At 44.0% G+C, this 21,182-nt stretch overlaps 1 protein-coding gene across 3 annotated transcripts in view; it reads left to right on the top strand.

The window, feature by feature from the left end:
* ptpn12 (protein tyrosine phosphatase non-receptor type 12) overlaps window positions 1-19,978 on the top strand; it is a 35,402-nt gene extending 15,424 nt beyond the window's left edge. The window contains exons 6-18 of one of the 3 annotated variants that reach the window (XM_079183903.1): window positions 167-238; window positions 401-460; window positions 810-952; window positions 2,034-2,100; window positions 2,203-2,280; window positions 2,791-2,889; window positions 5,182-5,267; window positions 9,740-9,914; window positions 10,168-11,101; window positions 14,166-14,237; window positions 15,070-15,123; window positions 16,027-16,114; window positions 16,434-19,978. In XM_079183903.1, the coding sequence (XP_079040029.1) occupies window positions 167-238; window positions 401-460; window positions 810-952; window positions 2,034-2,100; window positions 2,203-2,280; window positions 2,791-2,889; window positions 5,182-5,267; window positions 9,740-9,914; window positions 10,168-11,101; window positions 14,166-14,237; window positions 15,070-15,123; window positions 16,027-16,114; window positions 16,434-16,443 (1,938 nt within the window). In that variant the 3' untranslated portion in view covers window positions 16,444-19,978. The remainder of the gene's footprint in view (window positions 1-166; window positions 239-400; window positions 461-809; window positions 953-2,033; window positions 2,101-2,202; window positions 2,281-2,790; window positions 2,890-5,181; window positions 5,268-9,739; window positions 9,915-10,167; window positions 11,102-14,165; window positions 14,238-15,069; window positions 15,124-16,026; window positions 16,115-16,433) is intronic. The other 2 variants (XM_079183902.1, XM_079183904.1) reach the window with 2 other exon arrangements.
* Window positions 19,979-21,182: the final 1,204 nt, after the last annotated feature.

The raw sequence follows: 21,182 nt of genomic DNA on the forward strand, positions 1-21,182 counted from the left end.
ACGTTAATTGTTTATTTCAAGCCAGAAAGTGTGTGTGTGTGTGTGTGTGTGTGTGTGTGTGTGTGTGTGTGTGTGTGTGTGTGTGTGTGTGCGCACAGGAAGCTCTGATGTGTGTCTGGTATGTTGTTTCTCAGCCAAAGCTAACTCCTGTTTCTTCTCCGGTTAGAAAAAGTGTGAGCGGTATTTCCCGCTGCACGGGGAGGAGCCCATGAGTTTTGGCCCTTTCAGAATCTCCTGTGTGAGTAGACCAATCTCTAATATCACAGCTGTGTGTGTGTGTGTGTGTGTGTGTGTGAGGAGAGGAGGGGGGGGGTCTGTTGTTCTGGACTCCCGCATTTCTCACATTTCGTTCTAATGACCGCTTCAGTCAAGGGTTGTGTGAACGTTCTCTGTTTTCTAGGAATCGGAGCAGACCAGAACAGACTACTTTCTCCGGACTCTGACGGTGGAGAATGAGAATGTAAGTTCTGTGATTTATTGCTCAGTCTGCTCTTCAGACTGTACTTGATCAAATCATCTTTATAAAACCAGTCCTCACTGTCAAAAAAAAAATCTATATTGCAATATTAAAAGTGTTTATGTCTCACATAACGATGCAGAAATACATTTGGGCAACGACATTTTGCACAAAAACAGAACTATGTTAATATCATCCCCGCACAGCTCCACTAAAAGCTAATAAATGCTAATATTTAAATATCGCCCACATATTCACTTTCTCCTCTTGGCCCTGTGATTCAATTCGCTGAGCTTCCATCAACCCTCTTTAAACCTTTTTGAAAAACATCCATGTGTGTGTCTCCCTGCAGGACACTCGGAGGATAACGCAGTTCCACTACATGAACTGGCCCGACCACGACGTCCCCTCGTCCTTTGACTCCATACTGGATATGATCGCACTAATGAGAGAATACCAAGAGAACGACGACGTCCCTATATGTGTGCACTGCAGGTAGGTACAGTGCAGAACGTCCTCCGCAGAGACGCCGACACAAATCCGCACATGTACGCACGTACTGTAACTAAGACAACGTCTGAAAAAAGACACGGATGAGAAAGTGTTGTGTATATTATGCATAAAATGATGCCTCACACTGGCATCGCTGGCTCTAGTTGACTCTTGAATCGCACCTTTTTCTTTCACGTGCTCTCGAATTGAATGATTCATGAGATTGACGGTGTTTTTATTGTGAGGAGGCAGTAAAGAATGTGCAACAGGTGGCCGGTTGGTTGGTGTGTGTTTTTTTTTTTTTTAAATCAATGTTGCAGCAGCGGCTAAACCCGACATGCATCAACTACGACACATCTACTCCTGGCAAAAGCTAGATTTTATATTTCATTGTTTTGACTTACTTGCTGAGAATCTAACACCAGCTGTAGTTATTAGATAAGATTCTTCTTCTAAGCAATGCTACATGCAGGGCAGAGTGGCCTCAAAGGATGACTGCACCGTTACCACCAATAAACAACTCGATGGCGAAGTCGTCAACGGGAATGAAACTCACTGATTCATGAGGCTATAGATTTAAGTCCTCTCCACGCACGTGTGTGTGTGTGTGTGTGTGTGTGTGTGTGTGTGTGTGTGTGTGTGTGTGTGTGTGTGTGTGTGTGTGTAATTAACTCTAACGAGCAGCCGGAGGACATTTCCTGGTTCCTCTGTTACACAGCAGGACTTAAAGCTGCGTCCGTACGGAAGTGTGGGGTTGATGTGTGTGTGTGTGTGTGTGTGTGTGTAGAAACTGTGCTCGTTAGAGTAGCAGAGGCTCTCTGGCAGCATGAGATAAAGTTTTATGCGTCATGCGTGATGCCACATGATGCTTGGCTCCTGTCTCCATCCTGTCTAGGAGACGTGTTGTTGCAAACAAAACGTTCATACATGTGGTTGAGAACAGAGTTGAATCCAGAGTTGATGTTTGCGACGAGGAAGGAAGCTGGAGAGAGAGCGAGAGAGTGTGTGTGTGTGTGTCTTGTGTCAATTACTTCCACGTGCTCTTCCTCTGTTGAATCTAATCTGTATTAATGTGACTGCACAGTGCCGGCTGTGGGAGGACGGGCGCTATCTGTGCTATCGACTACACGTGGAACCTCCTCAAAGCTGGGGTATGTAAACTCACACACACACACTCCAACGCATATCTAAAACATACCTTTTTAGGTTCAAGTGAGAATGACTCTGTGTTATGTTTTGTGTGCTTTTTGAAGAAAATACCAGAAGATTTTAATGTTTTCCGGTTGATCCAAGAGATGAGGACGCAACGACACTCCGCTGTACAGACCAAGGTTTGTTCTCGTCGCCTCAGCTGGACATCACTTACATCTTCCCGTCCTATTTGTACCGTTTTAACGAGCATCCATTCAAATATGATGAAGGTCTTGACTTTAACGAAGCACCCAGCCTCCTCTGTAGCTTTTGTACCTGTTTGATGATCTCCCCTCCCTCACACGTGTCCCGACTTTGAGAGGGAAACCGAGCCCCCGTTAGGTACATGATAGAATTGCCTTGATAGAGACCGCTGGAAGCCGGTAACTCTAATGTAATTTCTGAAAAAGCAATACACTTACTGCCTTACGGGGGAGAGTAATGAGATTCAATCAGTGTGCATCAGGGAAGCGCCGTTCTCTTGTTTTCACACAGGTTGTATTCCACAGCCTTGTAAATGGATGTTTTTGAGCGTAGGCATGATAATGTTTTTGCATTTTTATTGATTTGCTGGAAACCTTTCGTTTTTTTCCTCGTTCATCTCTCCTCCGTTTTATCTCATTACGTCTTTTTCGTCTTTGTCTCTCCAGGAGCAGTACGAGTTAGTTCACAGAGCCATCGCCCAGCTCTTTGAGAAACAACTGCTGCTACTGGAGAGCCCCACCAACACGAAGATACAAGAGGCCATGGTATGACACACACGCACAGATACACACACGCACACGCACACGCACACGCACACGCACACGCACACACACAACACAGCATATCGTGCACGCTGTCTGGTGTTTAAAGAAAGACAGGATGTTGCTGAGTAACACACTTGGAGTGGAGAAAGAAAACTCACAGTAAATTAGTCACAGGGGAGGGAGAGGGTAGGAGGAGTAGAGGAGAGGGAAGAGAGGCCTTCAGGAAAGTTTGCTCTGTACACAGACTGAAAAAGAAGAGTTGCCGAGTTTGTGCCAAAATGAGAGATCGGTCCTCCGCAGGGTGCTCTCAGAGGACCGCATACAGTCAGACCTGTTTTTAAAAGAGCTAGACAAAAGCTTAGCTATGTCACTCACCACGGCCCCCCTTTTTCATTTACACACTAGTCTCCCTTGCCCCCAAACACACACACACACACACCGTATACGAAGTGTCCTTAATTGTCCCCGTTCCTCCTCCCATCGCACCAGAAGTGCAACCGAACCAACAAAGAAGCAGCCCCGGTGTTAACGGCACTGCTGTAAGGATTGCATCACAATCTGGTGTTGGAATATTGCATGTGACAGACAGACGGGAAAAACCTGAATCTGTAGTTGATCACTGAGCCACGGCTCCCGTCCGTCATCCCACATCGTTATGGAGCAGAGCTGGGGAAGCGACTTTGAAAGTCCCGAGGCTACTAGCTAGTCTCCGTTGGAAGAAGTGGAGCTGCAGAAACGCGACACTTTAGTTGTTTCACACCAAGCGTTACAAGAAGTAATGTTATGATTAACAAATGCTTATTTTATGGCTGTTGAATTTGGGGGATTCCCTGCTACCTGGTAACAAAAGAAGTGTCTCTTTCCTGGAAAGGTTCCAAACCGCACTGCTACTGTAAAATATAGTTCAAGTCGTAGAGCTGCTGCTCCCCAACTCTGTCATGTAGATATGAGAAGACAAAAGCCAGAGGTCAGAAGCATCAATGAGACAGTGTGCTGAGACCGACCGAACTAAAGGCGGAGCACGCGGAGGGGCGATGACAGAGTGCGTTGGCAGCGACCCAGGGGTCGACTTCCTGCCCAGGAAGCCCCGATGACATCACCCCTCTCCCATGATGCACTCTGAGAAGTCTGAGAATAGACGCGCATCCGTTTGGGAAAGGGAGATCTTTGCAGAAGACGTTCACAGGGACACACGCAGCCGTGTTTACGTCAGGAAAGACTCGCGCATACTTTCTAAACTCTTACTTAAAATCTTTAAATACCTTTAAAGCAAGGAGAGTCTGCTGAACTTTAACGTACTGCATTTTTTGTTTTAAACGTTTGTGCTATTAATCATTTGTTCAGAGTAGGCGTGTGTTTATGGAGGAAGACGACAACTCATACATGCAAGTTTGTTTCTCCTCTTCATAACCTTGTCATTATCTCACAAAGTTGCAAGTCCATCGGCGCGCACTCGCACTCCACACAAAACATCAGTGTGCTGTACTGACTCAGTCCGTACACACATTGACTCACGTCCATTGTTGGTGACTAAAACACCCACATAGGTGCTCTCAATGGCAGTACGAACAATAAGCCTACACATACACACACCCCACACACGGGTTTTTCTGCTCGCACGCAGGCGCTGTCGTTTTTTGCAGGAAGTAGCCTAGTCCTACCAGATTGAGTCTTCGTAACACATGAAGCTGAATGAGATGTAATCACATCCTCTGTCTTTCCTTCAAGTTAGTTCCTCGGGAGATGTTATATTTACACACACACACTGACTGCAGCTCAGGTGTGTTCATTTGCGACTCAAAGCCGACCCAGAAGTTTCTTAAAACGACAGAATTTTCATAAAAACTTTGGAAGTAAAATGTACAAATGTGGCCCGAGCAACAACGTATAAGAGAGGCACAAATCTGAGAGAAACTCACACTGCTGAGCAGCCAGATGTTTTTATTACTTTTGGGTAATAAAAAGCCATTTCGCCCATTAGAACATACCAAACTCAATTTAATTTGGTGTACGCAGATTGTTTTATACTTTCCAATGCTTCAGTTGGCTATTAAAGAATGTGCCAACTGGGACATAAACAGTGCGGGGGACACATTTTCTAATGGAAACACTGTTTCTAAACTACCTAAAACAAATCTTTGACATTTCTAAACCGCAACTTCTTTTTATTTAGTAGCAGCACTTCTGACTCTTTTGTGTATTTAAAAACCCAGAGTTGCACATGAAACTCAAAACTTGCGTGTCTATTTCTGTTTGTGTGTGTGTGTGTGTGTGTGTGTGTGAATTGTCCAGAACGAGAGCAGTCCAGATAAAGCAGGCCAGCAGTCGGATGACGAGAGATGGGACACCCCTCCTCCAAAACCTCCCCGCGTGCGCAGGTAAGACACGTTCCACACTAAAGCTCCGAAAACTTCCCAAAACACGCAGAAGGTGTGAGGTGGCACCCGTCACCGAACACAGTGGGTGTTGTGTTTCGTGAGAGGAACGCAGCACCAGCAGCAGCAGAAAAAAATCACGGCACAACAGTTTGTGTGAAGCGCACAATGGAAACGTATTAAACTGTCCAAACAGAAGCAGAGCTTTCTGACACATTCCCCCGTCAGCCTCCACTTCACTGGAGTTAACTTCTGCCGTGGCCTGAGGAGGAGCCGTATTCAGAGATCATTTTGCAACTATTAAGAATACTCTGCAACACTCGGTGGTGTTGCGTGTACCACGACCCTCGGCTAGTTGAAGTAGAACTGCTCTATCTGCTTTCATCCACCCCCCCCCCTCCTCCCCCTCCTCCTTTGAGAACAAATATGCGCTTTTTTCACACTTGCAGGCATCTGGTTGGTATCTGTCATATGCAGAACCGCACAGTTTACCCTCTCTCTCTCTCTCTCTTTTCCTCTTTAACTCTTTCTTTGGCACACGTCCCACATTTCTTCATTCCTTTCTTATCCTCTCCTTCTCTTCTTCTCTCCGCCCCCTTTTCCTCCCTCTCCTCTCCTCTTTTTTTTAAATTGTACTGTACGTGCCCAGCAGGGGTTGAGCTCCACTCTCTCTCAGCCAGTTCATCGTTACCCCCCTCTTTCCCTCTTCTTGTGATTTATCCACAGAAGGTTGTAAAAACATACATTTTACAACTTTTTTTGAAAGAAGCCGGGTTGATGCTCAATGTGTTGCCCCGGTGCTGTGGCTTTAATGTCACAGGGGACATCTTGTTGCCAGGAGACGCTTTCACTTAATTACCTGTTGCCAGAAGCATTGTCTAAAAAGGTCCAGTTTTGAAATCATTTTGTGTGTCCGTGTGTGAATCATTGGCTCTGTGCTTAACAATGTAATTTACATATTTTAATTCTAACTCTTCATAATAGGGAAAAAACAAACATGTATCGCAGCTAATATGACCTTTTGTGCGTTTTTATTTCTCTTCCGTGCCAGCCGCTTTCATGGGAAAGCACACACATTTCTTTTTCAGAGGTCCTAATTTTGGGATGTAGCTGCAAGCGATCTGTTTACTGAAGAGGTTCTTTCCTGCTCTAAGTAAAACAAGACACATTTGAGCTCTGAGTTGCTGCCAAAATACGTGGCTTCCCTGGAAGACTCTTCAATCCTAAATCTCAGCGTGTGTGTGTGTGTGTGTGTGTGTGCGTGTGTCGTCCCTCAGTTTCCTAGAGGAATAATAGGGCCTACGTTAAGCCTGGGAGTATTTTAGTGATGGTAAGAGCTATTTTTACCGACATAGTCCACATTCTGTCGGCCACACTCCCCCTGGGTCACTTCAGCAGTGCGTGTGTGGAGAGGACATTTTTGTTGTGTGTGTGTGTGTGTGTGTGTGTGTGTTAGAGAAAGAAACGTACTGCAGGAACTCCATTGAGGCTGGCATCAAGGTTGCAGATACTGAGTCATGGCTTTCTCACACACACACACACATTCACAGCCACACCCTGAAGAGTTATATCCTCCAAACGTTCAGACCAGAATGTGTCTGTAGCGTCTCAAATATCGAGAAACTTGTCAAGTACCAAAAGGTGGCACATAAAGTTTAATCAGATTCTTAGTCTGTTTTTGCACAGTTGCTGCGTATTAAGACGACATTAAAATGTTGCTATTTTGTTACATTTTAAAAAGGGTTTTGTAGACAAACGTGTTGCTATTTCTCGAAGTGACTCAATCATTTAGTTATCTGTCCTGAAAACATATTAGCAGAAATGTGGCACGGCAGCTTTATTTATAGAGCTACTTCCGGCGCCCTCTCTTTGGACCACGCCCGTCTTTGAAGGCTCGTTATTCAGAAATGAATATACAGCACGTTATTTGTTATTATTTGTTACATAGAGAGAGTTGTTCATTCTCATCATTTGCAGACCGTCACATTGACAATCATCTAATCTAGCAAGCCGAAACACACATTTGTTTTACGACGTGATCTGGATCTGTGTGGTTTGAGGTTTGCTTCTCTTCTGTTCGGTGTCCGTATGAATCTGTCCTCTGCACAACCTGAAACCACGAAGCGTCTCTTTAAGCTTTATCACCTTCTCGCGCATCTCGCCACTGTGACCCAACACTGGTTAAAAATGCAGCATCTTCAATCTGGAGTACATGCGTGTTGAGGGCACAGTGTGCTTGTGGTGTGTGTTTGTGTGGTTGTGTGGGTGGTGCATCATTTTCAAGTTCTTGTGAAGGCGTGCATCTGTTTGCAGTGCATACATACGGGTGAGTTTAGGTAGAAGTATACGGAGTGCATGGTTAGTGTCGTGTGATGCTTTTTAGAATCTGGTTTTAAAATAGTCGCGGATGCTTAGAGATCCCGCTATATGGCATTTATAAACATTTAATAAAGGTTTTAACAGTGTAATAAAGTGAGAGATAGATATAAGAACATTTTAAAGTTATTGTTGATGTACAGTGTTTTACAACAATTATAAATTATCCTATAAAGACACATTAAATAGTAATATTACAACACGTTGTCATGCACCAGCCTCCACTGTTGGCGCCCACAGGAGGAGTTATGGTTGTTGACAAATGCATTAATATTTTATCTGCTTACGTCTACATCGTGGTGTGTGTGATGAGCGATGGTGCGAGATAAACCACAAACCACGTCTTTAATAGTAATGAAAGCTAGATAAGGGGCGCAAAGTGTTGCCAACATTTCTCACACATTTTGTTTATGCAGATGCAATGAATACAAACGGATGAGCATTCATCAATTTTCTAGTATTTTCTAGTGTCCGTGTTTCAAAGGTGAGGGAATCAGTTCGAGGATGTCTCACATCAGTCAGGTAATTCTGGTGAAGAGTTAATCTGCTAGTTTGGCTGCACTCACACACGTACACATAATAATATATAATATAATCACTACTTCTTTATACACTTTATGTTAACCGTTATATTTTGATACCTACGTGCATCTTTCATGGATGCCTCGTGTTGCAGTTTTCAGATGTCTTGTGTGCTTTACTCTCTTTTTTTTTTTTTTTTTTACTGCTTATTTGTTTTGCTGTGATCGCTCGGCTTTCCTTCAGGACAGATTTTAATTGAATCTTATCTCATCCTAGAGAATAAATGATTCATATCCCCATGGAAGCAATCGGCACCAGTGGGAATCATCTGTGTTCTTGTTAAATATTGTGAATAATCTTTTGCCTGCTTCGGGCGATGAAGACGGTATATGGAGGAAGAAACTGTCGAGAGTCATTTAGGTTTTTCGTTCATGAAAACTTTACGTTCGAAAAGCTCCTGAGTTGAGCTTAATCTCAACAGGAATCCGGCAATCATGACCTCTGACCTTCCCACTGACGTTATAACAAAAGATACAAGTCTGGTGATTCAGTGTTAATCATTGCATGCTTTCCATTAATAAGCAATAAATACACACGGCGGATCGCAGCCTCTGTCATAGAGGCGCGTCGGCCAATGGCAGCCGCTCTGTGGCTTCATGAAGAAGTGACTGCAACTCCAATGTTGCTCAACAAAAGGAAGTCCCCTGTCCTTCTAGCTTTCAACGTCTTCTGTGTGTCTGACGTACACACACACACACACACACACACGTGCAGTCATACGTTATCTCTTGCTTTAGACATGCACTTCTGATTTAGCACACCACCACATCCTTTTAGTTTTTTTTACTGTGTGTGTATATATTTGCATGCATGTATACATTCTGTGGAGTGGAACATTATCTTAATGTTGAACTTTCCATTGCTGTGTGGTCACAACCTCAGTATCCTGTGTATAATGCACACCTCCTACACTGTTCACCTATAGGTGTGTTTATAAGTGGTTTATTACTGTGCGTGTGAACAATGAGTGTAATTTAATGTAACATCTTTATGCAGTACTGCAGACACTATACTGTACTAGTCTGTTATCAGTTGGTTTAACAATATCGGATCATGTCGGGCCTCAAATCAACAAAATATGAGTGAAACATAAAGTAATGTCTGAAGACATGTCATTTGTCTCAGACAATTCTTTTTAATTCTGCCCCCTAGTGGTGGGAAGCTTCACAACAAGAACAGATCCTACCTTTTAGTTTCATTGGCGTAAATGTAATACATTTAGTATAAGTACATTTCATCATCCTAGTTTCATCATTTATTTTTAGACCGAGAATAATTTCGAACTTTCTTGGGGGGAAAAAAGTGTCTGGAAGTTGTGAGACCAGTATGATGTAATTCTTGCTCTTTCATCATTTTCAATTCCTGAATTTCCTTTAAACCTTTTTTCTTCTTTCTTTCTCTCTCAAGCAAATACGATAGATTTGTGCTTAAACATTCAAGCCACTTATTTTATAGCGTAAACTTAAAATAGCGTGCCAATGAATGATCTCTCTCTCCATCTCTCCGTCTCTGTCCAGTTCGCAGGCAGAAGGTGATGTGAAGGAGGAGATACTCCAGCCCCCGGAGCCTCACCCCGTGCCCCCCATTCTCACCCCGTCTCCACCTTCAGCCTTCCCCACCGTCACCAATGTGCGGCAGGACAACGACCGCTACCACCCCAAACCTGTCATACACGTCCTGGCTACCACACAGGTGAGTTACTTCTACAGAGACGTAAAAGATCTGCTAATTACTAATAGTTCCAGCTCAATAATTAACTATAGCATTTTAACGGAACTGTTGCAAACGATAATCCTGAAATATTGTTTTTGTTTTTTTGTTAGCAATTACTAAAAACATGTGAAATAAGATGATCTCACTGTAGTGCCCTTTTACAATCTTAACCTGGGGATCCTGCGTGTGCAAAAGGTGCTTACATTTTTTTTAAATTTACTTTTCCTTTCAGAATAAAGACGCGGACCAGCAGCAGAAGCAGTCAGAACCCAGTCCCAACAAGCAGACCAGTCCCGCAGAGCAGAAAGACCCAGATCTACTAAGTCAAAAGCAGCAGACTCAGGTCTCAAACCTGGACCTCAATGACAACTACAACAACAAATCGGCATCGACGAAATCCGAATCGGGCCAAAGCCAGACTCAGACTCCCTCCTCGCCCCTCTCTCCGGCTGTTGAATGTTCCGGGGCCCCTCGGATCGAGAGGAAGCTGAGCATTGAGATTAAAAAGGTGCCGTTGCAGGAGGGGCCTCGTAGTTTTGACACTTCCTCCCCCGTCGTAGTACCGGGCGGAGTGGGCAGCGGTTCCGCCAACAGCGCGGCGGCGCTGCAGAGGACCCACGCCTTCAAAGCCCGCTCCGGCCAATCCCTGCTGACGTCTAGCTCCTCGCTGTCGGAGGACTCGGGCACGGAGGGGGGAGCGGGCGGGTGTGGGGAGAGTCCTGCAGACGTGGGCGTCCTAGCCAGACCGAACCACCTCCCCGTGAAGAGCGAGAAGGGGGAGACGCACGGAGGGGAGATGGTGGAGGTGAAGGCCGGCCACGCGGCGTGGGCTCAGGCCTGCAGCAGCCCCGAGAAACATTTCCCCAAAACCACCTCCTCGTCGTCCTCCTCGGACCGCGTCGCCCCATCCTCCTCGTCCTCCTCCCACCTCTCCTCCTCCTCGTCCTCCTCCTCCTCGACACCCGTTAGGACTGCCCTGAGTTTCACCAACCCCCTGCACTCGGATAATTCGGACGAGGAGGGGGACGGAGAGATGACCGGAGGAAAGGAGGGTTGTCGTACGAATGTGTCCACCGCGACGGCCATGGTTACATCGTCTCACCACGCAGACCAGCAGCCGGTGCGGAAGGTGTTGCCCATGTCCATCGCAGGGCAGAGCTCTGCAAGTATGTCAGCTGCTTTTATTTAATGCCTCGATCTAAGTCCTTTAACAAACTGGCTGCTTTCCTCACAAAAATCAATTAACAACCTTAGAAGGAAGTCCGATAAATAAGCGTCTGGAGTAACTAAATAAATCAGATTTAGACGTCAGATCGATTGTTCGCGAAACATTTGACTAACTTAACTAAACACCGAAGGGGTTTCAGCTCAGTTCTGAGGAGTCACACACACATACATACAGTCAGAGAAACCACACGGTAGAGTCATAATCTGGGTCAGTAAGGAGACGAGAGGTCTCAGACAGACCACATGCTAATGATAAGTTATGTCTGTGGACACACACACACACACACACACACACACACACACACTGTGTTATACTGCTTGGCTTAGAGAGACCAGGAAGAAAGGAATAACAAGAAAAGAGTGAGAGAGACGGAGAAACAGAGTGAGGTAGTTCCAGTCTCATTTCAAGCATGGCTGTGTGACTAATTGGTTAGTTTGCGAGGAATGCTGCAAATGTTAACGGGCAAACATCTGTCGAACCTTCTCTTTCTCTTTCAGCTTGTATGTGTTTTTGTCAAAGTGAGTGGATTTTCCAACGGGAGAGAGAACGAAATAAATCCTATTTCCTGAGTGTTTTTGTCACATTGTGTGTGTGTGTGTGTGTGTGTGTGTGTGTGTGTGTGTGTGTGTGCGTGTGCGTGTGCGCATGTTGGATGGTGAAGGATCAACGCTGCATGAGAGTGATAAACACACGTTGGCCGACTCTGCGCACGTTGGGTTGAACAGAGCCGCGTCACGCTGTTTGTGCTTCGGTAACGGCCTCACTGTCACCATCGCGACCCCGAGATGTTGTTTTCATCCTCTGGTGTGTGACATCGCTCCTCCTCCTCCTCCTCCTCCTCCTCCTCTTCATCCTTCGTTGATTTCAAAATCTTGAGATTTCGAAATCTAGCTGTGAGAGATTTCTTGCTGTGGTTGAAGTGGACTTTGGCTTGCAACGGTTTTGATCTTGAATGGGTTGCTAACTGCATTTTTTTTGATATTTGGATTTTACTGTGCAGGTGCATGATTTGAACCAATTGGCCTCCTGTGAAAATTGGTTTGCGTTTTTTTTGGTCTGCTTGGCTTTTCTGGCTCATGTGCTGGGGCTGCGGTAGCGCTTTGGAGTCGGTCATGAGACGCTGATGGCTGCTTGTTTGTTTGGTTGCAACAATCTAACGACTGCTTGTTGACAAGCGAAGGCTGGTGGCTGCTTGTTCTGTTGGTTGAATTGTCAATGAATCAGTCAAACTTTATTTATATTGCACATTTGATACGGGGTAGTGCAGGTCAAGAGGCTTTAGCACTCAGTGGCAAACTAACTAGAATAAATATTATAAACTGTTAAGAAGTGGGAAACCAATGTGTGCAAATTACAAGAAATTGCAATTATATAAAGCTACAATATTAAAATTATGGGATGACTAAAGTTCTTCCTCACCTGTCTGAAAATGTAATGAACAATTATAAGTACAACAATGAAATAAACTATTAAAAATGATCTTTTAAACATGCTAGTCAAAACACGTGTGTTGCTATTAGTAATAGATGTTTTAACGCTCAGTATTCAGTTATCATTAGTAGCTTCAGACGTTCACTTGCTAGTAATTCCACTGTTGGCTGAAACTACTGTAGATATTCAATTTATCTTGAGATACAAGCAACATCCCAACAAAAGCATGTGAACGCTACGTTTCCAAAAGAAATGCTGCAGAGCTACATTACCTAGCATCTGTCTGCGTTAGCCTCAGCTAGCCGTACCTAATGAACATTTACTTCCTGTTTTATTTAAATCACCCAGCAAGATATAATCACCACAGCGTGAGCGACCGACTGCAGGTCAGACGATTAGCCATAAAAGAGCCATTATTTCAGAGTCGATGGATGGTCTCTGCCCTAAATGAGGGTAAAAAAAAAAATGTTCAATGGCGACATTATACTCGAAGGCGAAGACCTCTTTAAAGGCGATACCTCGACCCTTCAGAGCCTCGGAGGTCATTTGTGGCGCCCTGCTGCGTTTCCCCCTCGGGATGAGCGAGAGAGAATATAATTAAGGGGCCAGGCTTCAGTGAGAGACCAACCAGACACGTGTATGTGTGTGTGTGTATGTATATATATATATATATATATAACTACTTGACAGTTATTATTGTGAGCCCCATAATGATCCCGGTACCAGATAATTCAGTTGTAATGGTTAACCCTCTACAGGTAACAGACCAGTAGCACATTTACTGGTCTGCACTGAACCAGAATCATATTTTCTCTTATTGCACGTCCCTCTTGCATTGCTTCCAGATGCTACAGCAGGAACTAATCATAACAGCAGTGACCCATGGGTGATTTATCTAAAGGCCACATAGATATTGTCAAATGCTGAAAGGATAAAAATTAGGAGAATATAAGGAAATATAATCATGGCTGCCTGGAGCATGTCAAGGATTTTAGTTGCAACTCAATCAACTTGTAACTTAACCACACTGTTCATTTATTTATGAACCAGTAAAAGTCACAGAAATTAAATGTGAATTATTACTTATGGTTACGCGTCAAACAAAGTCCTGAAACTAACGGAAGGAAACAATCAATATCAGTATTGAACATATTCGGATGCTGTGTTACCAAAGCAATAAGTATGTTGTGTTGAGAACATTGTCAATAAATAAAAAAGGAAAAAACGACATGTTTATTTAACAATTCATGAAAAGTAATTTAAGTGCTTTTCAACAGCTGATTTCACTTTATTTGTCGTTGAAAACAGCACAAAATTGCAATAAAAATAAACAGTCAAATCTGTTCGTTTTAAATTAAATGTATAAGAAGACTAAACAGATTTTTGTATCACTTTGTGTTTCTAGTAATCCGCTATCATTAGAGAAGGAATCAAGGAAACGGTTTCAGCTCGTGAGCTTTTCTTTGCATCGTTAACATTTGACTGATCGATCTCTTGTCATATTTTCTTTTTTTTTCCCGGGCCACTTGTTAACGTTGCTTCTCATCTGACCTCTGACCTTTTTGACCCAGACTGCTGGGACAGCGACGACTCCCCTCCCCCCCTCCCCGTGAGAACCCCCGAGTCCTTCCTGCTGGCCACAGGTGCGTTTGCATTGGTCCAGATTCACAGGTGTGTCTCCAGCGCAGTGGATCCACTGGGTCTCCTCCCGGACCTGGTGTGTGTCTTTATGGCTGGTCACAAGAAGGTGGATGGATCACTGAATATATGAGGCTTTTTGACTTGAGACTTGGTACGCAGTCGGTGGTCTGAACCTGATTTGAGCTGAAAAGGGAGGTTTTCTATTCCCGTTGTATCTGCTCCTCTTATCTGGTACCTTACCATGTTCGAACAGGTAGGACCGCAGTCTCTCTCATCCTCGCTTCAAGCTGTCAGATGGACACACACATTGCAGGTATCAGGCCTGTGTCCACACTTCTTTTGTGAGAGGCTTTACCAGTTTTACAACACTAGGGGGCACCATTGGCAGACTGCATTTCAGACCTGCAGGGTTCCTGTGGAGACCATCTTAATAGAAAGACTATTGCTAGTGTCAAACTGTGTCCCAAAAGTATACTCAAAACCATCAGCATGCATACTTGAAATACAAAAATTAGATTTTAGACTGACGGGCACCATCTGTATTTTCATCATCTGCTGTTTTATGATCAAGAAGGATCATAGCTCTGACTTGTGAGCACTGACTCAGTCTAAATACAGATGAGTATGAGGCCTTAGTTCACCTTTTTTTTTTATCCCCAAAGTGGAGGATTTTCTCCCCAATGTGACGCTGTATTGAGGAAAGGGTGGCTCAATGGAGGAGTGTGTGTGTGTGTGTGTGAGAGGTATGAATGTGTGTGTTGAGGTGAAGTTGTTCACTTGACATCCGTCCTTTCTCTGTGAAACTCACTCTTTGTGTCGCTCTCTCTCCGCCAGACCCTCTGGAAGTGAAAACGCTGGCCTCGGCTGAATGGAGCGGTTCAAATAAAGGTACGGACGTCTGCGCGGAGTCTCTGCTTGTTTTTGCCGTCGTGTTTATGCTCGTTCACAGTAGTCAGTCAGCGGAGCAGAGCGGGAGACGGACCTTCAGTGTTTTTTTTACAAATTAGCCCGTCCACGATAAGACGGCATTTGTCAAAAGGGCAGCTGACAGAGCGAGAGAGTAATAACGAGAGAGGAAGAGATACAGAAAAGGGGGGGAAAGATAAAACATGTCTGTCGAGAGGTGAAATGAAAAATGTGTGTGTGTGTGTGTGTGCCGAGTCACGCAATGATTGTGTGATGATGCCAATTTAGTGCTTCAGTAGTTTCAGTGCCGGAGTGTGTGTGTGTGTGTGTGTGTGACAGAGAGAGAATAATCGAAAGAAACGGTTAGACTTGAATTCTGCAATGAATTGTTTTTACTAGCTGTGAATGTAACTCGATAGGATTCATAAAGAATACAAATGTGGTTTCATTCCTGTTCCTGCTGGCCGACGGCCTTCAGTTGTCATTAACTAAGTTTGTTTTATCAGCGTGTAAAGCTCCACATAGTAATGTATATGTTCCTCCTACGTGTGTTAAATCATCCCAAAATGTATCGCACTAATACATAAACGGGCGTCAATTCAAACCTAATTATGAAATGATCTGTGAGTGGAACACTTGATTGATCTGGCGTTTGGTATTTCCAGTACCGACCACGTTAAACTGAAGTAAAGAAATAGCAATGCTAATAGGTTGGTAGTAATTATATCAAACTTAGGAGCTCTCTCAGTAAAACTAATGCAGTTTAAATATCTCGTGCACCACTAACACTATTATGCAGCACCTCCTGAGCACTTAACACCGCTGATATTCACACAATGCTTCCGGCCCATTCATCCGTGTGTGTGTGTGTTTGTGTGTGTGTAGACGTGTCGGAGTGTGTTAAGAAGACATCTCCAGCTGACCCTGCATCTGCTGGCACCACAGCAACGGACAGCAAGGCAGACCTGGGTGGGTAAGTCTGCTGTCTTACCTCTTTGACATGATTCCCCTCTGTGCCTGTTTGTCAGGTCTCTACTTTCCATTCAGAAACATTATTTGCACAAGTAATGATTTTTATAGTCTCTATGCAGGAAACTTTGCTGACAAACGTGTTTTTTTTTTTCGTGACGTGCGGCGTTGCTTTTGCATTAGCTGCATGTGCAGAAAAATGTTTTTGAGACCAGGCAACAGTTGACGGCACATCGGAAGACATTTTTTTTTCCCGGATGTGTTTTTATTCAGTTTAGAGCAAAACAAACCCAGCTGAGCTGTTCTTTTCCGTCTCCTGTCAGGGTTCGGTAACCGCTGCATTCAGCCCAAAGGCCCTCGGGAACCCCCTCTGGAGTGGACATGATGGGACGGCCCGTCTGCCCGTCCACACAACGGGTGTCCTCCCTTGTCGAGAGATGGGACGCTACCGATCTCACCTGGCTGGTCCAAAAAAAAAACAACCTAGTTGATAGATGCTACACAGACAGAAAGCACAGTTTTACACAGAAAACGCCTTCTGTGTTACTCTGTGCAACACCTCCTCCTCCTCAGTCCTTCCTTCAAAGTGACATTGTGCAAAGCAGATGAACACTTACTGGTCAAGTGGCTCGTCCACGTTTTCCTGCTCCGCTTGCTGATGTTTTAGGTTTTCACTTCTCTAGACGCTGGTTTCCTGTTAACGGTTAAAGAATAATTCCTGTTTTGGTGACTTGAGTTAAAAAAAGAAAACGTTTTTTGCTTTTCTCTCGCGCTTTCATGAAAAATGCGTGTGGCAAAATGAAGAGGGACCCTGACATGTTCAATAGAAATTGTCTTTCACGCCAAATGAGGAAGAAAAAAAAATACGTTTTTTTTCATCATAAATCAGGAATTATCTTTAATCGGAAAAGCTACTGTGGGAAGCTGATTCCTGGGGTTTGACTGAACTCCCGTCAGGTGTCTGCTTCCATATTCTGAATGAGCAACAATCTTCAAAGCAAGCCGAGATAATCTATTACCCATGATGCAACCTTTTCTGTTGGGTATGTACAGGTTGCCAGGGTGCCCCCCCCCCCCCCCCCCTTTTTCAGTGTGCTGGTGCTACATTACAAAGGGCCAGCATAGAAACGGAGGCACTAAAGCTGAATGTTAACAACCTATTACCTGTTCCTCACTTCCGTTATGGTTTCCTGTAGGATTTATTCCTGTATTAGCTGCAGTGACTTCAGCTCTAGTACTTCATATTTCTATGCTGACCTCGCTGTTTACCAGAGTCATAGGTTGAAGTAGTTTGGTCATTGCGGTAGTCAGCTGGCTCCTTTTTTAACTGGCTGTTAACGGAATTGTTTTCCGCGTTTTTGGGGAATAAACTTGTTCGCGTTCCTGCCGAGTGTTTGTTGAGAAGTCTTATCCCACTCTCATGTCTGTGTGGAGCTGCTTAGCTTAGCTTAGCATTTAGCCTTGACAGGTGTACATTTTTGTTTTTACACTTCAGTTTTTTTGCACTTATAAAATAAATAACATGTGAAGCGTTAATTAGTGAGTTTGTGGAATTGTGGGTCGGCGGGCTTTAGGAACTCTGAACTCAGCCGGGCTAGCATTTTCCCTCCAGTTTCCAGGCTTTATGCTAAGCTAAGCTAACCGGCTGCTGGCTGTAGCTTACCGTACAGACATGAAAGTGATTTCGATCTTGTCATCTTAACTCTCGGCGGGAACGAAACAAGCCTATTCCTCAAAATGTCGAACTGCTAGTTTGAATATCTGCTAATTGTGAAATCTTCATGTTGACGTCTTTAGACAACAAAGCTGAATGCAGAGACGCTGCCAATTGAAACCTCGGAGTTCTGTGACCGGTGATTCGTCACACTTCATGCATGATTTGCAAAAAGTTGAACCAAAGAGTGACGTTCCCTTCTCAAATTCTCACAATACAAAGCAAAGATTAGTTAGAAAGGCAAAGCAGAAACATGTCAGAGACCTGTAATCCTCAAAGATTTAAGGCAACATTTAAAACTGCGTCTCCAAGAATTCCGCCCTTTTCCAGCCAGACGGGGTTGAAATGACCTCAAAACGCAAAGTAATGGCCAAACTCATCTCTGTGACTCTGGCTCTCACTGCTGGGAACATGAGCCTGCCTTAGTCTGCCTCTCAGAGGAGACGGCCAACGACAGTCCTCCTTAATTTGGCTTCTCTCATCACTTCATTGTTCGCTGTGTCTATTGTCTTGGTTGCTACATGCGACTCATATTTCCTGTTTATTTCTTCTTCTTTTTTTGTCCTCAGCACCATCCTGTTTTTTTTTTTTTTTTTCTGTTCTCATTCTCCTCCTGTTGGATGATCGACCATGCGAGTCAATGATCTTTTATTTTAGCAGCCGGTTTACTCACGCTGGACCTCCGGTGTTTTTGGGAGTAGGAACGTTGCACCTCACCTGAGACTCTTATGGGACTCGACAGATTAATATGAAGTCTGGTTTCCCCACAAACAACCAATTCTCTTCAAATCCGACTTGTGTGGTGTTTCATCTGAGGGCCAAATTTAAGAAATCAAACTGTATCTGCTTCTGTATGTGTGAGACAATGATGATAGGGACCCAGGACTACTGTTTTTCTCTGCTAACTTCATTAGCTACCATACAGTATATGCATTGTTTTATAAAGATTAAAAAAAAAACTGTACAGGGCAGTTTCGGTATATAATATTTCAGATTTTTTGTTATCTCTTTAAATATTCGTATTAACAGAAGATGTAAGAAAGTCAGTGCATGATGATGATGATTCCTCCCCTGCGCAGTGTTTCCCCTTCGAACTGTAAATTATTCTGCTTCCCGTTTGTGTTTTTTGCTTCTGGCAAATATTTCAGGGTTGTTTTTATTTCCTATGTTGGAGTTCTATGCTTCAAAAGATTAAAAAAATGTAGTTTTAATTGGTTGGCAGAAGAGAAGCATTGACTGCCATCCAGGCCCCCTTAAGATAGCTACAACGGGCTTCGAATAAGATTGTAATAATAATATTGATGATGATAATAATAATAATAATAATGGTGTTTTTTTTTGTAAATGGTATTTTAAAAAGTTATTTTTGTATACACGGTTGTTTGTTGCGTCACAAGTCCACTGCTCCCCAGCCAAACTCCCTCTTCTCTTCTCACAGGCTTTCTCCACCTCTTCGTCATTTCCTTTTTCTTTTCCACTTTTTGATTTATGTGTTTCTGTCTCTCAGCTCTTTGATGTAGAACATGTAACAGAGATGGATCTCCTGTCCTGGACGAGGAGCATCGCACTCTTTTACGCTTCGCTCAGACTTCCCTCTTGCTGTTTCCTCTCTTTCATCCCCCTCCCACCGTCCTCTCTGCTCTTCTAATTTTAAACGTCTGTCGCTTTCAACATTGCCTATCTTTGTGCCATCAGATCGATTCACTCCAGCAAATGCATCTCTAACTAGTCAGTGGGTCAACTTAACCAAATAAAACTGACGAATAGACATTCTGAGGGAAAACGTTCATTGAAACGTTTTTTCCAACTCTCCATTGTTTTTCTGTTTACCGACCACCTACTGCTCTAGCTACCTGACCCCTTCACATGCACACTAGCCTTGATCTCAGAAAAGAGCCCACCTGTGCCTTTAAGTGAGAGCCCGCCCCCCGTCCCCCCCCCCTTGTGTCCCATTTCCTCCAATCATCATTAGCGGCGTGAGCGTGAACGATGTGATTCGCTGCTGCTTGCTCAACGCCTACTGTGGGACTCTTGTTCAGCCCCCCCCCCCCCCCACACACACACACACACACACCTCGTGCCCTCCCTTACACACACAAACATAAACACACACACATGCGCACACACACACACATGTTTGTATGTTGCAGAAATCAATCAGTAAAAAAATCAACATTAAGTAAAGACGCCTCTTTGTTTTTATTCGTGTGAGATGATGTCACAAAAAGTGTGTGTGTGTGTGTGTGTGTGTGTGTGTGTGTGTGTGTGTGTGTGTGTGTGTGTGTGTGTGTGTGTGTGTGTGTGTGTGTGTGTGTGTGTGTGTGTGTGTGTGTGTGCAGACAGCTTATTTACAGTATAGATCAGTTAATAATCGGTTAATAAATCACTTTGACTTGTCTCTGAAGCCACAAGGAATGAAGTAATTTATTCTGTCTACTTGCTGATAGCTCTGCAGTGTGTGTGTGTGTGTGTGTGTGTGTGTGGGGGGGGAGGGGGGGTCACAGCAGGAGATCCTCTCACGCCTGGAAGATCTCGTGAGACAAATGTATCTACATGCACACACACACTAATATGCCGATTAATTAATCCCTGTAGGTGGTATAAACACAGTCGCTCACCGTCTTACAAAGAGACCTTGAAGGTTTCACATTTGAGGCACAGCAGGTGGGAAGACTTACTGTAATTATTTGCTTCTGCTGACACGTAGCCAATGCTCATTTCAGATCAATTATACAGTTTATTACAATATTTAATGTGCAGCGGAGTTTAGGCCGCTTTGTGTCGGTCCTCTTTGCTAACGGCCATTGAGTAAAAGCACCTGTTGCAGACCTACAACCCTTCTGTACGGGGATGTTTGGAGTAAAGTATAGGTCTTGATTAACTGGATGTGCAGTTGCACAGCGCGAGTGACGATGCAAGGAAAACACATTCATTGATGGATTTTCAGTTTGCTCTAATAGTGAGACATCATTTGAAGCCTTGAAGCCATCCAACAAGAAAAATACAAAAAAAGGCACACTCCGTCTGAGAAGAACGACTTTACAACACTCTTATAAATGAATGTGTTATGAAAACAGTTCACACCCATTCTGCATTATAAGGGAGGATCCAGTACTTTAAGTCCACAGGCGTCTCACCACTCCACCCGCACAGTTTTTAAACTTCCTCCCTGTATTTCACGCCTTGCCTTTTCGGAGATGTGTTAAACACACTCTTTCACACACACACACACACTCTCTGCCTGTGTTGTATGAATTAAGCCAGGTTGCTATTTTAACTGGGTCACCTCAGTTTTCCCATGGAGCAGTTTAACATCTTATGTAATGACATAAATATAGCCAATCAGTGTTCAGGGTGT

This window comes from Pholis gunnellus (genome assembly GCF_910591455.1).
Source record: "Pholis gunnellus genome assembly, chromosome: 22".
In the NCBI taxonomy this organism is placed as follows: Eukaryota; Metazoa; Chordata; class Actinopteri; order Perciformes; family Pholidae; genus Pholis; species Pholis gunnellus.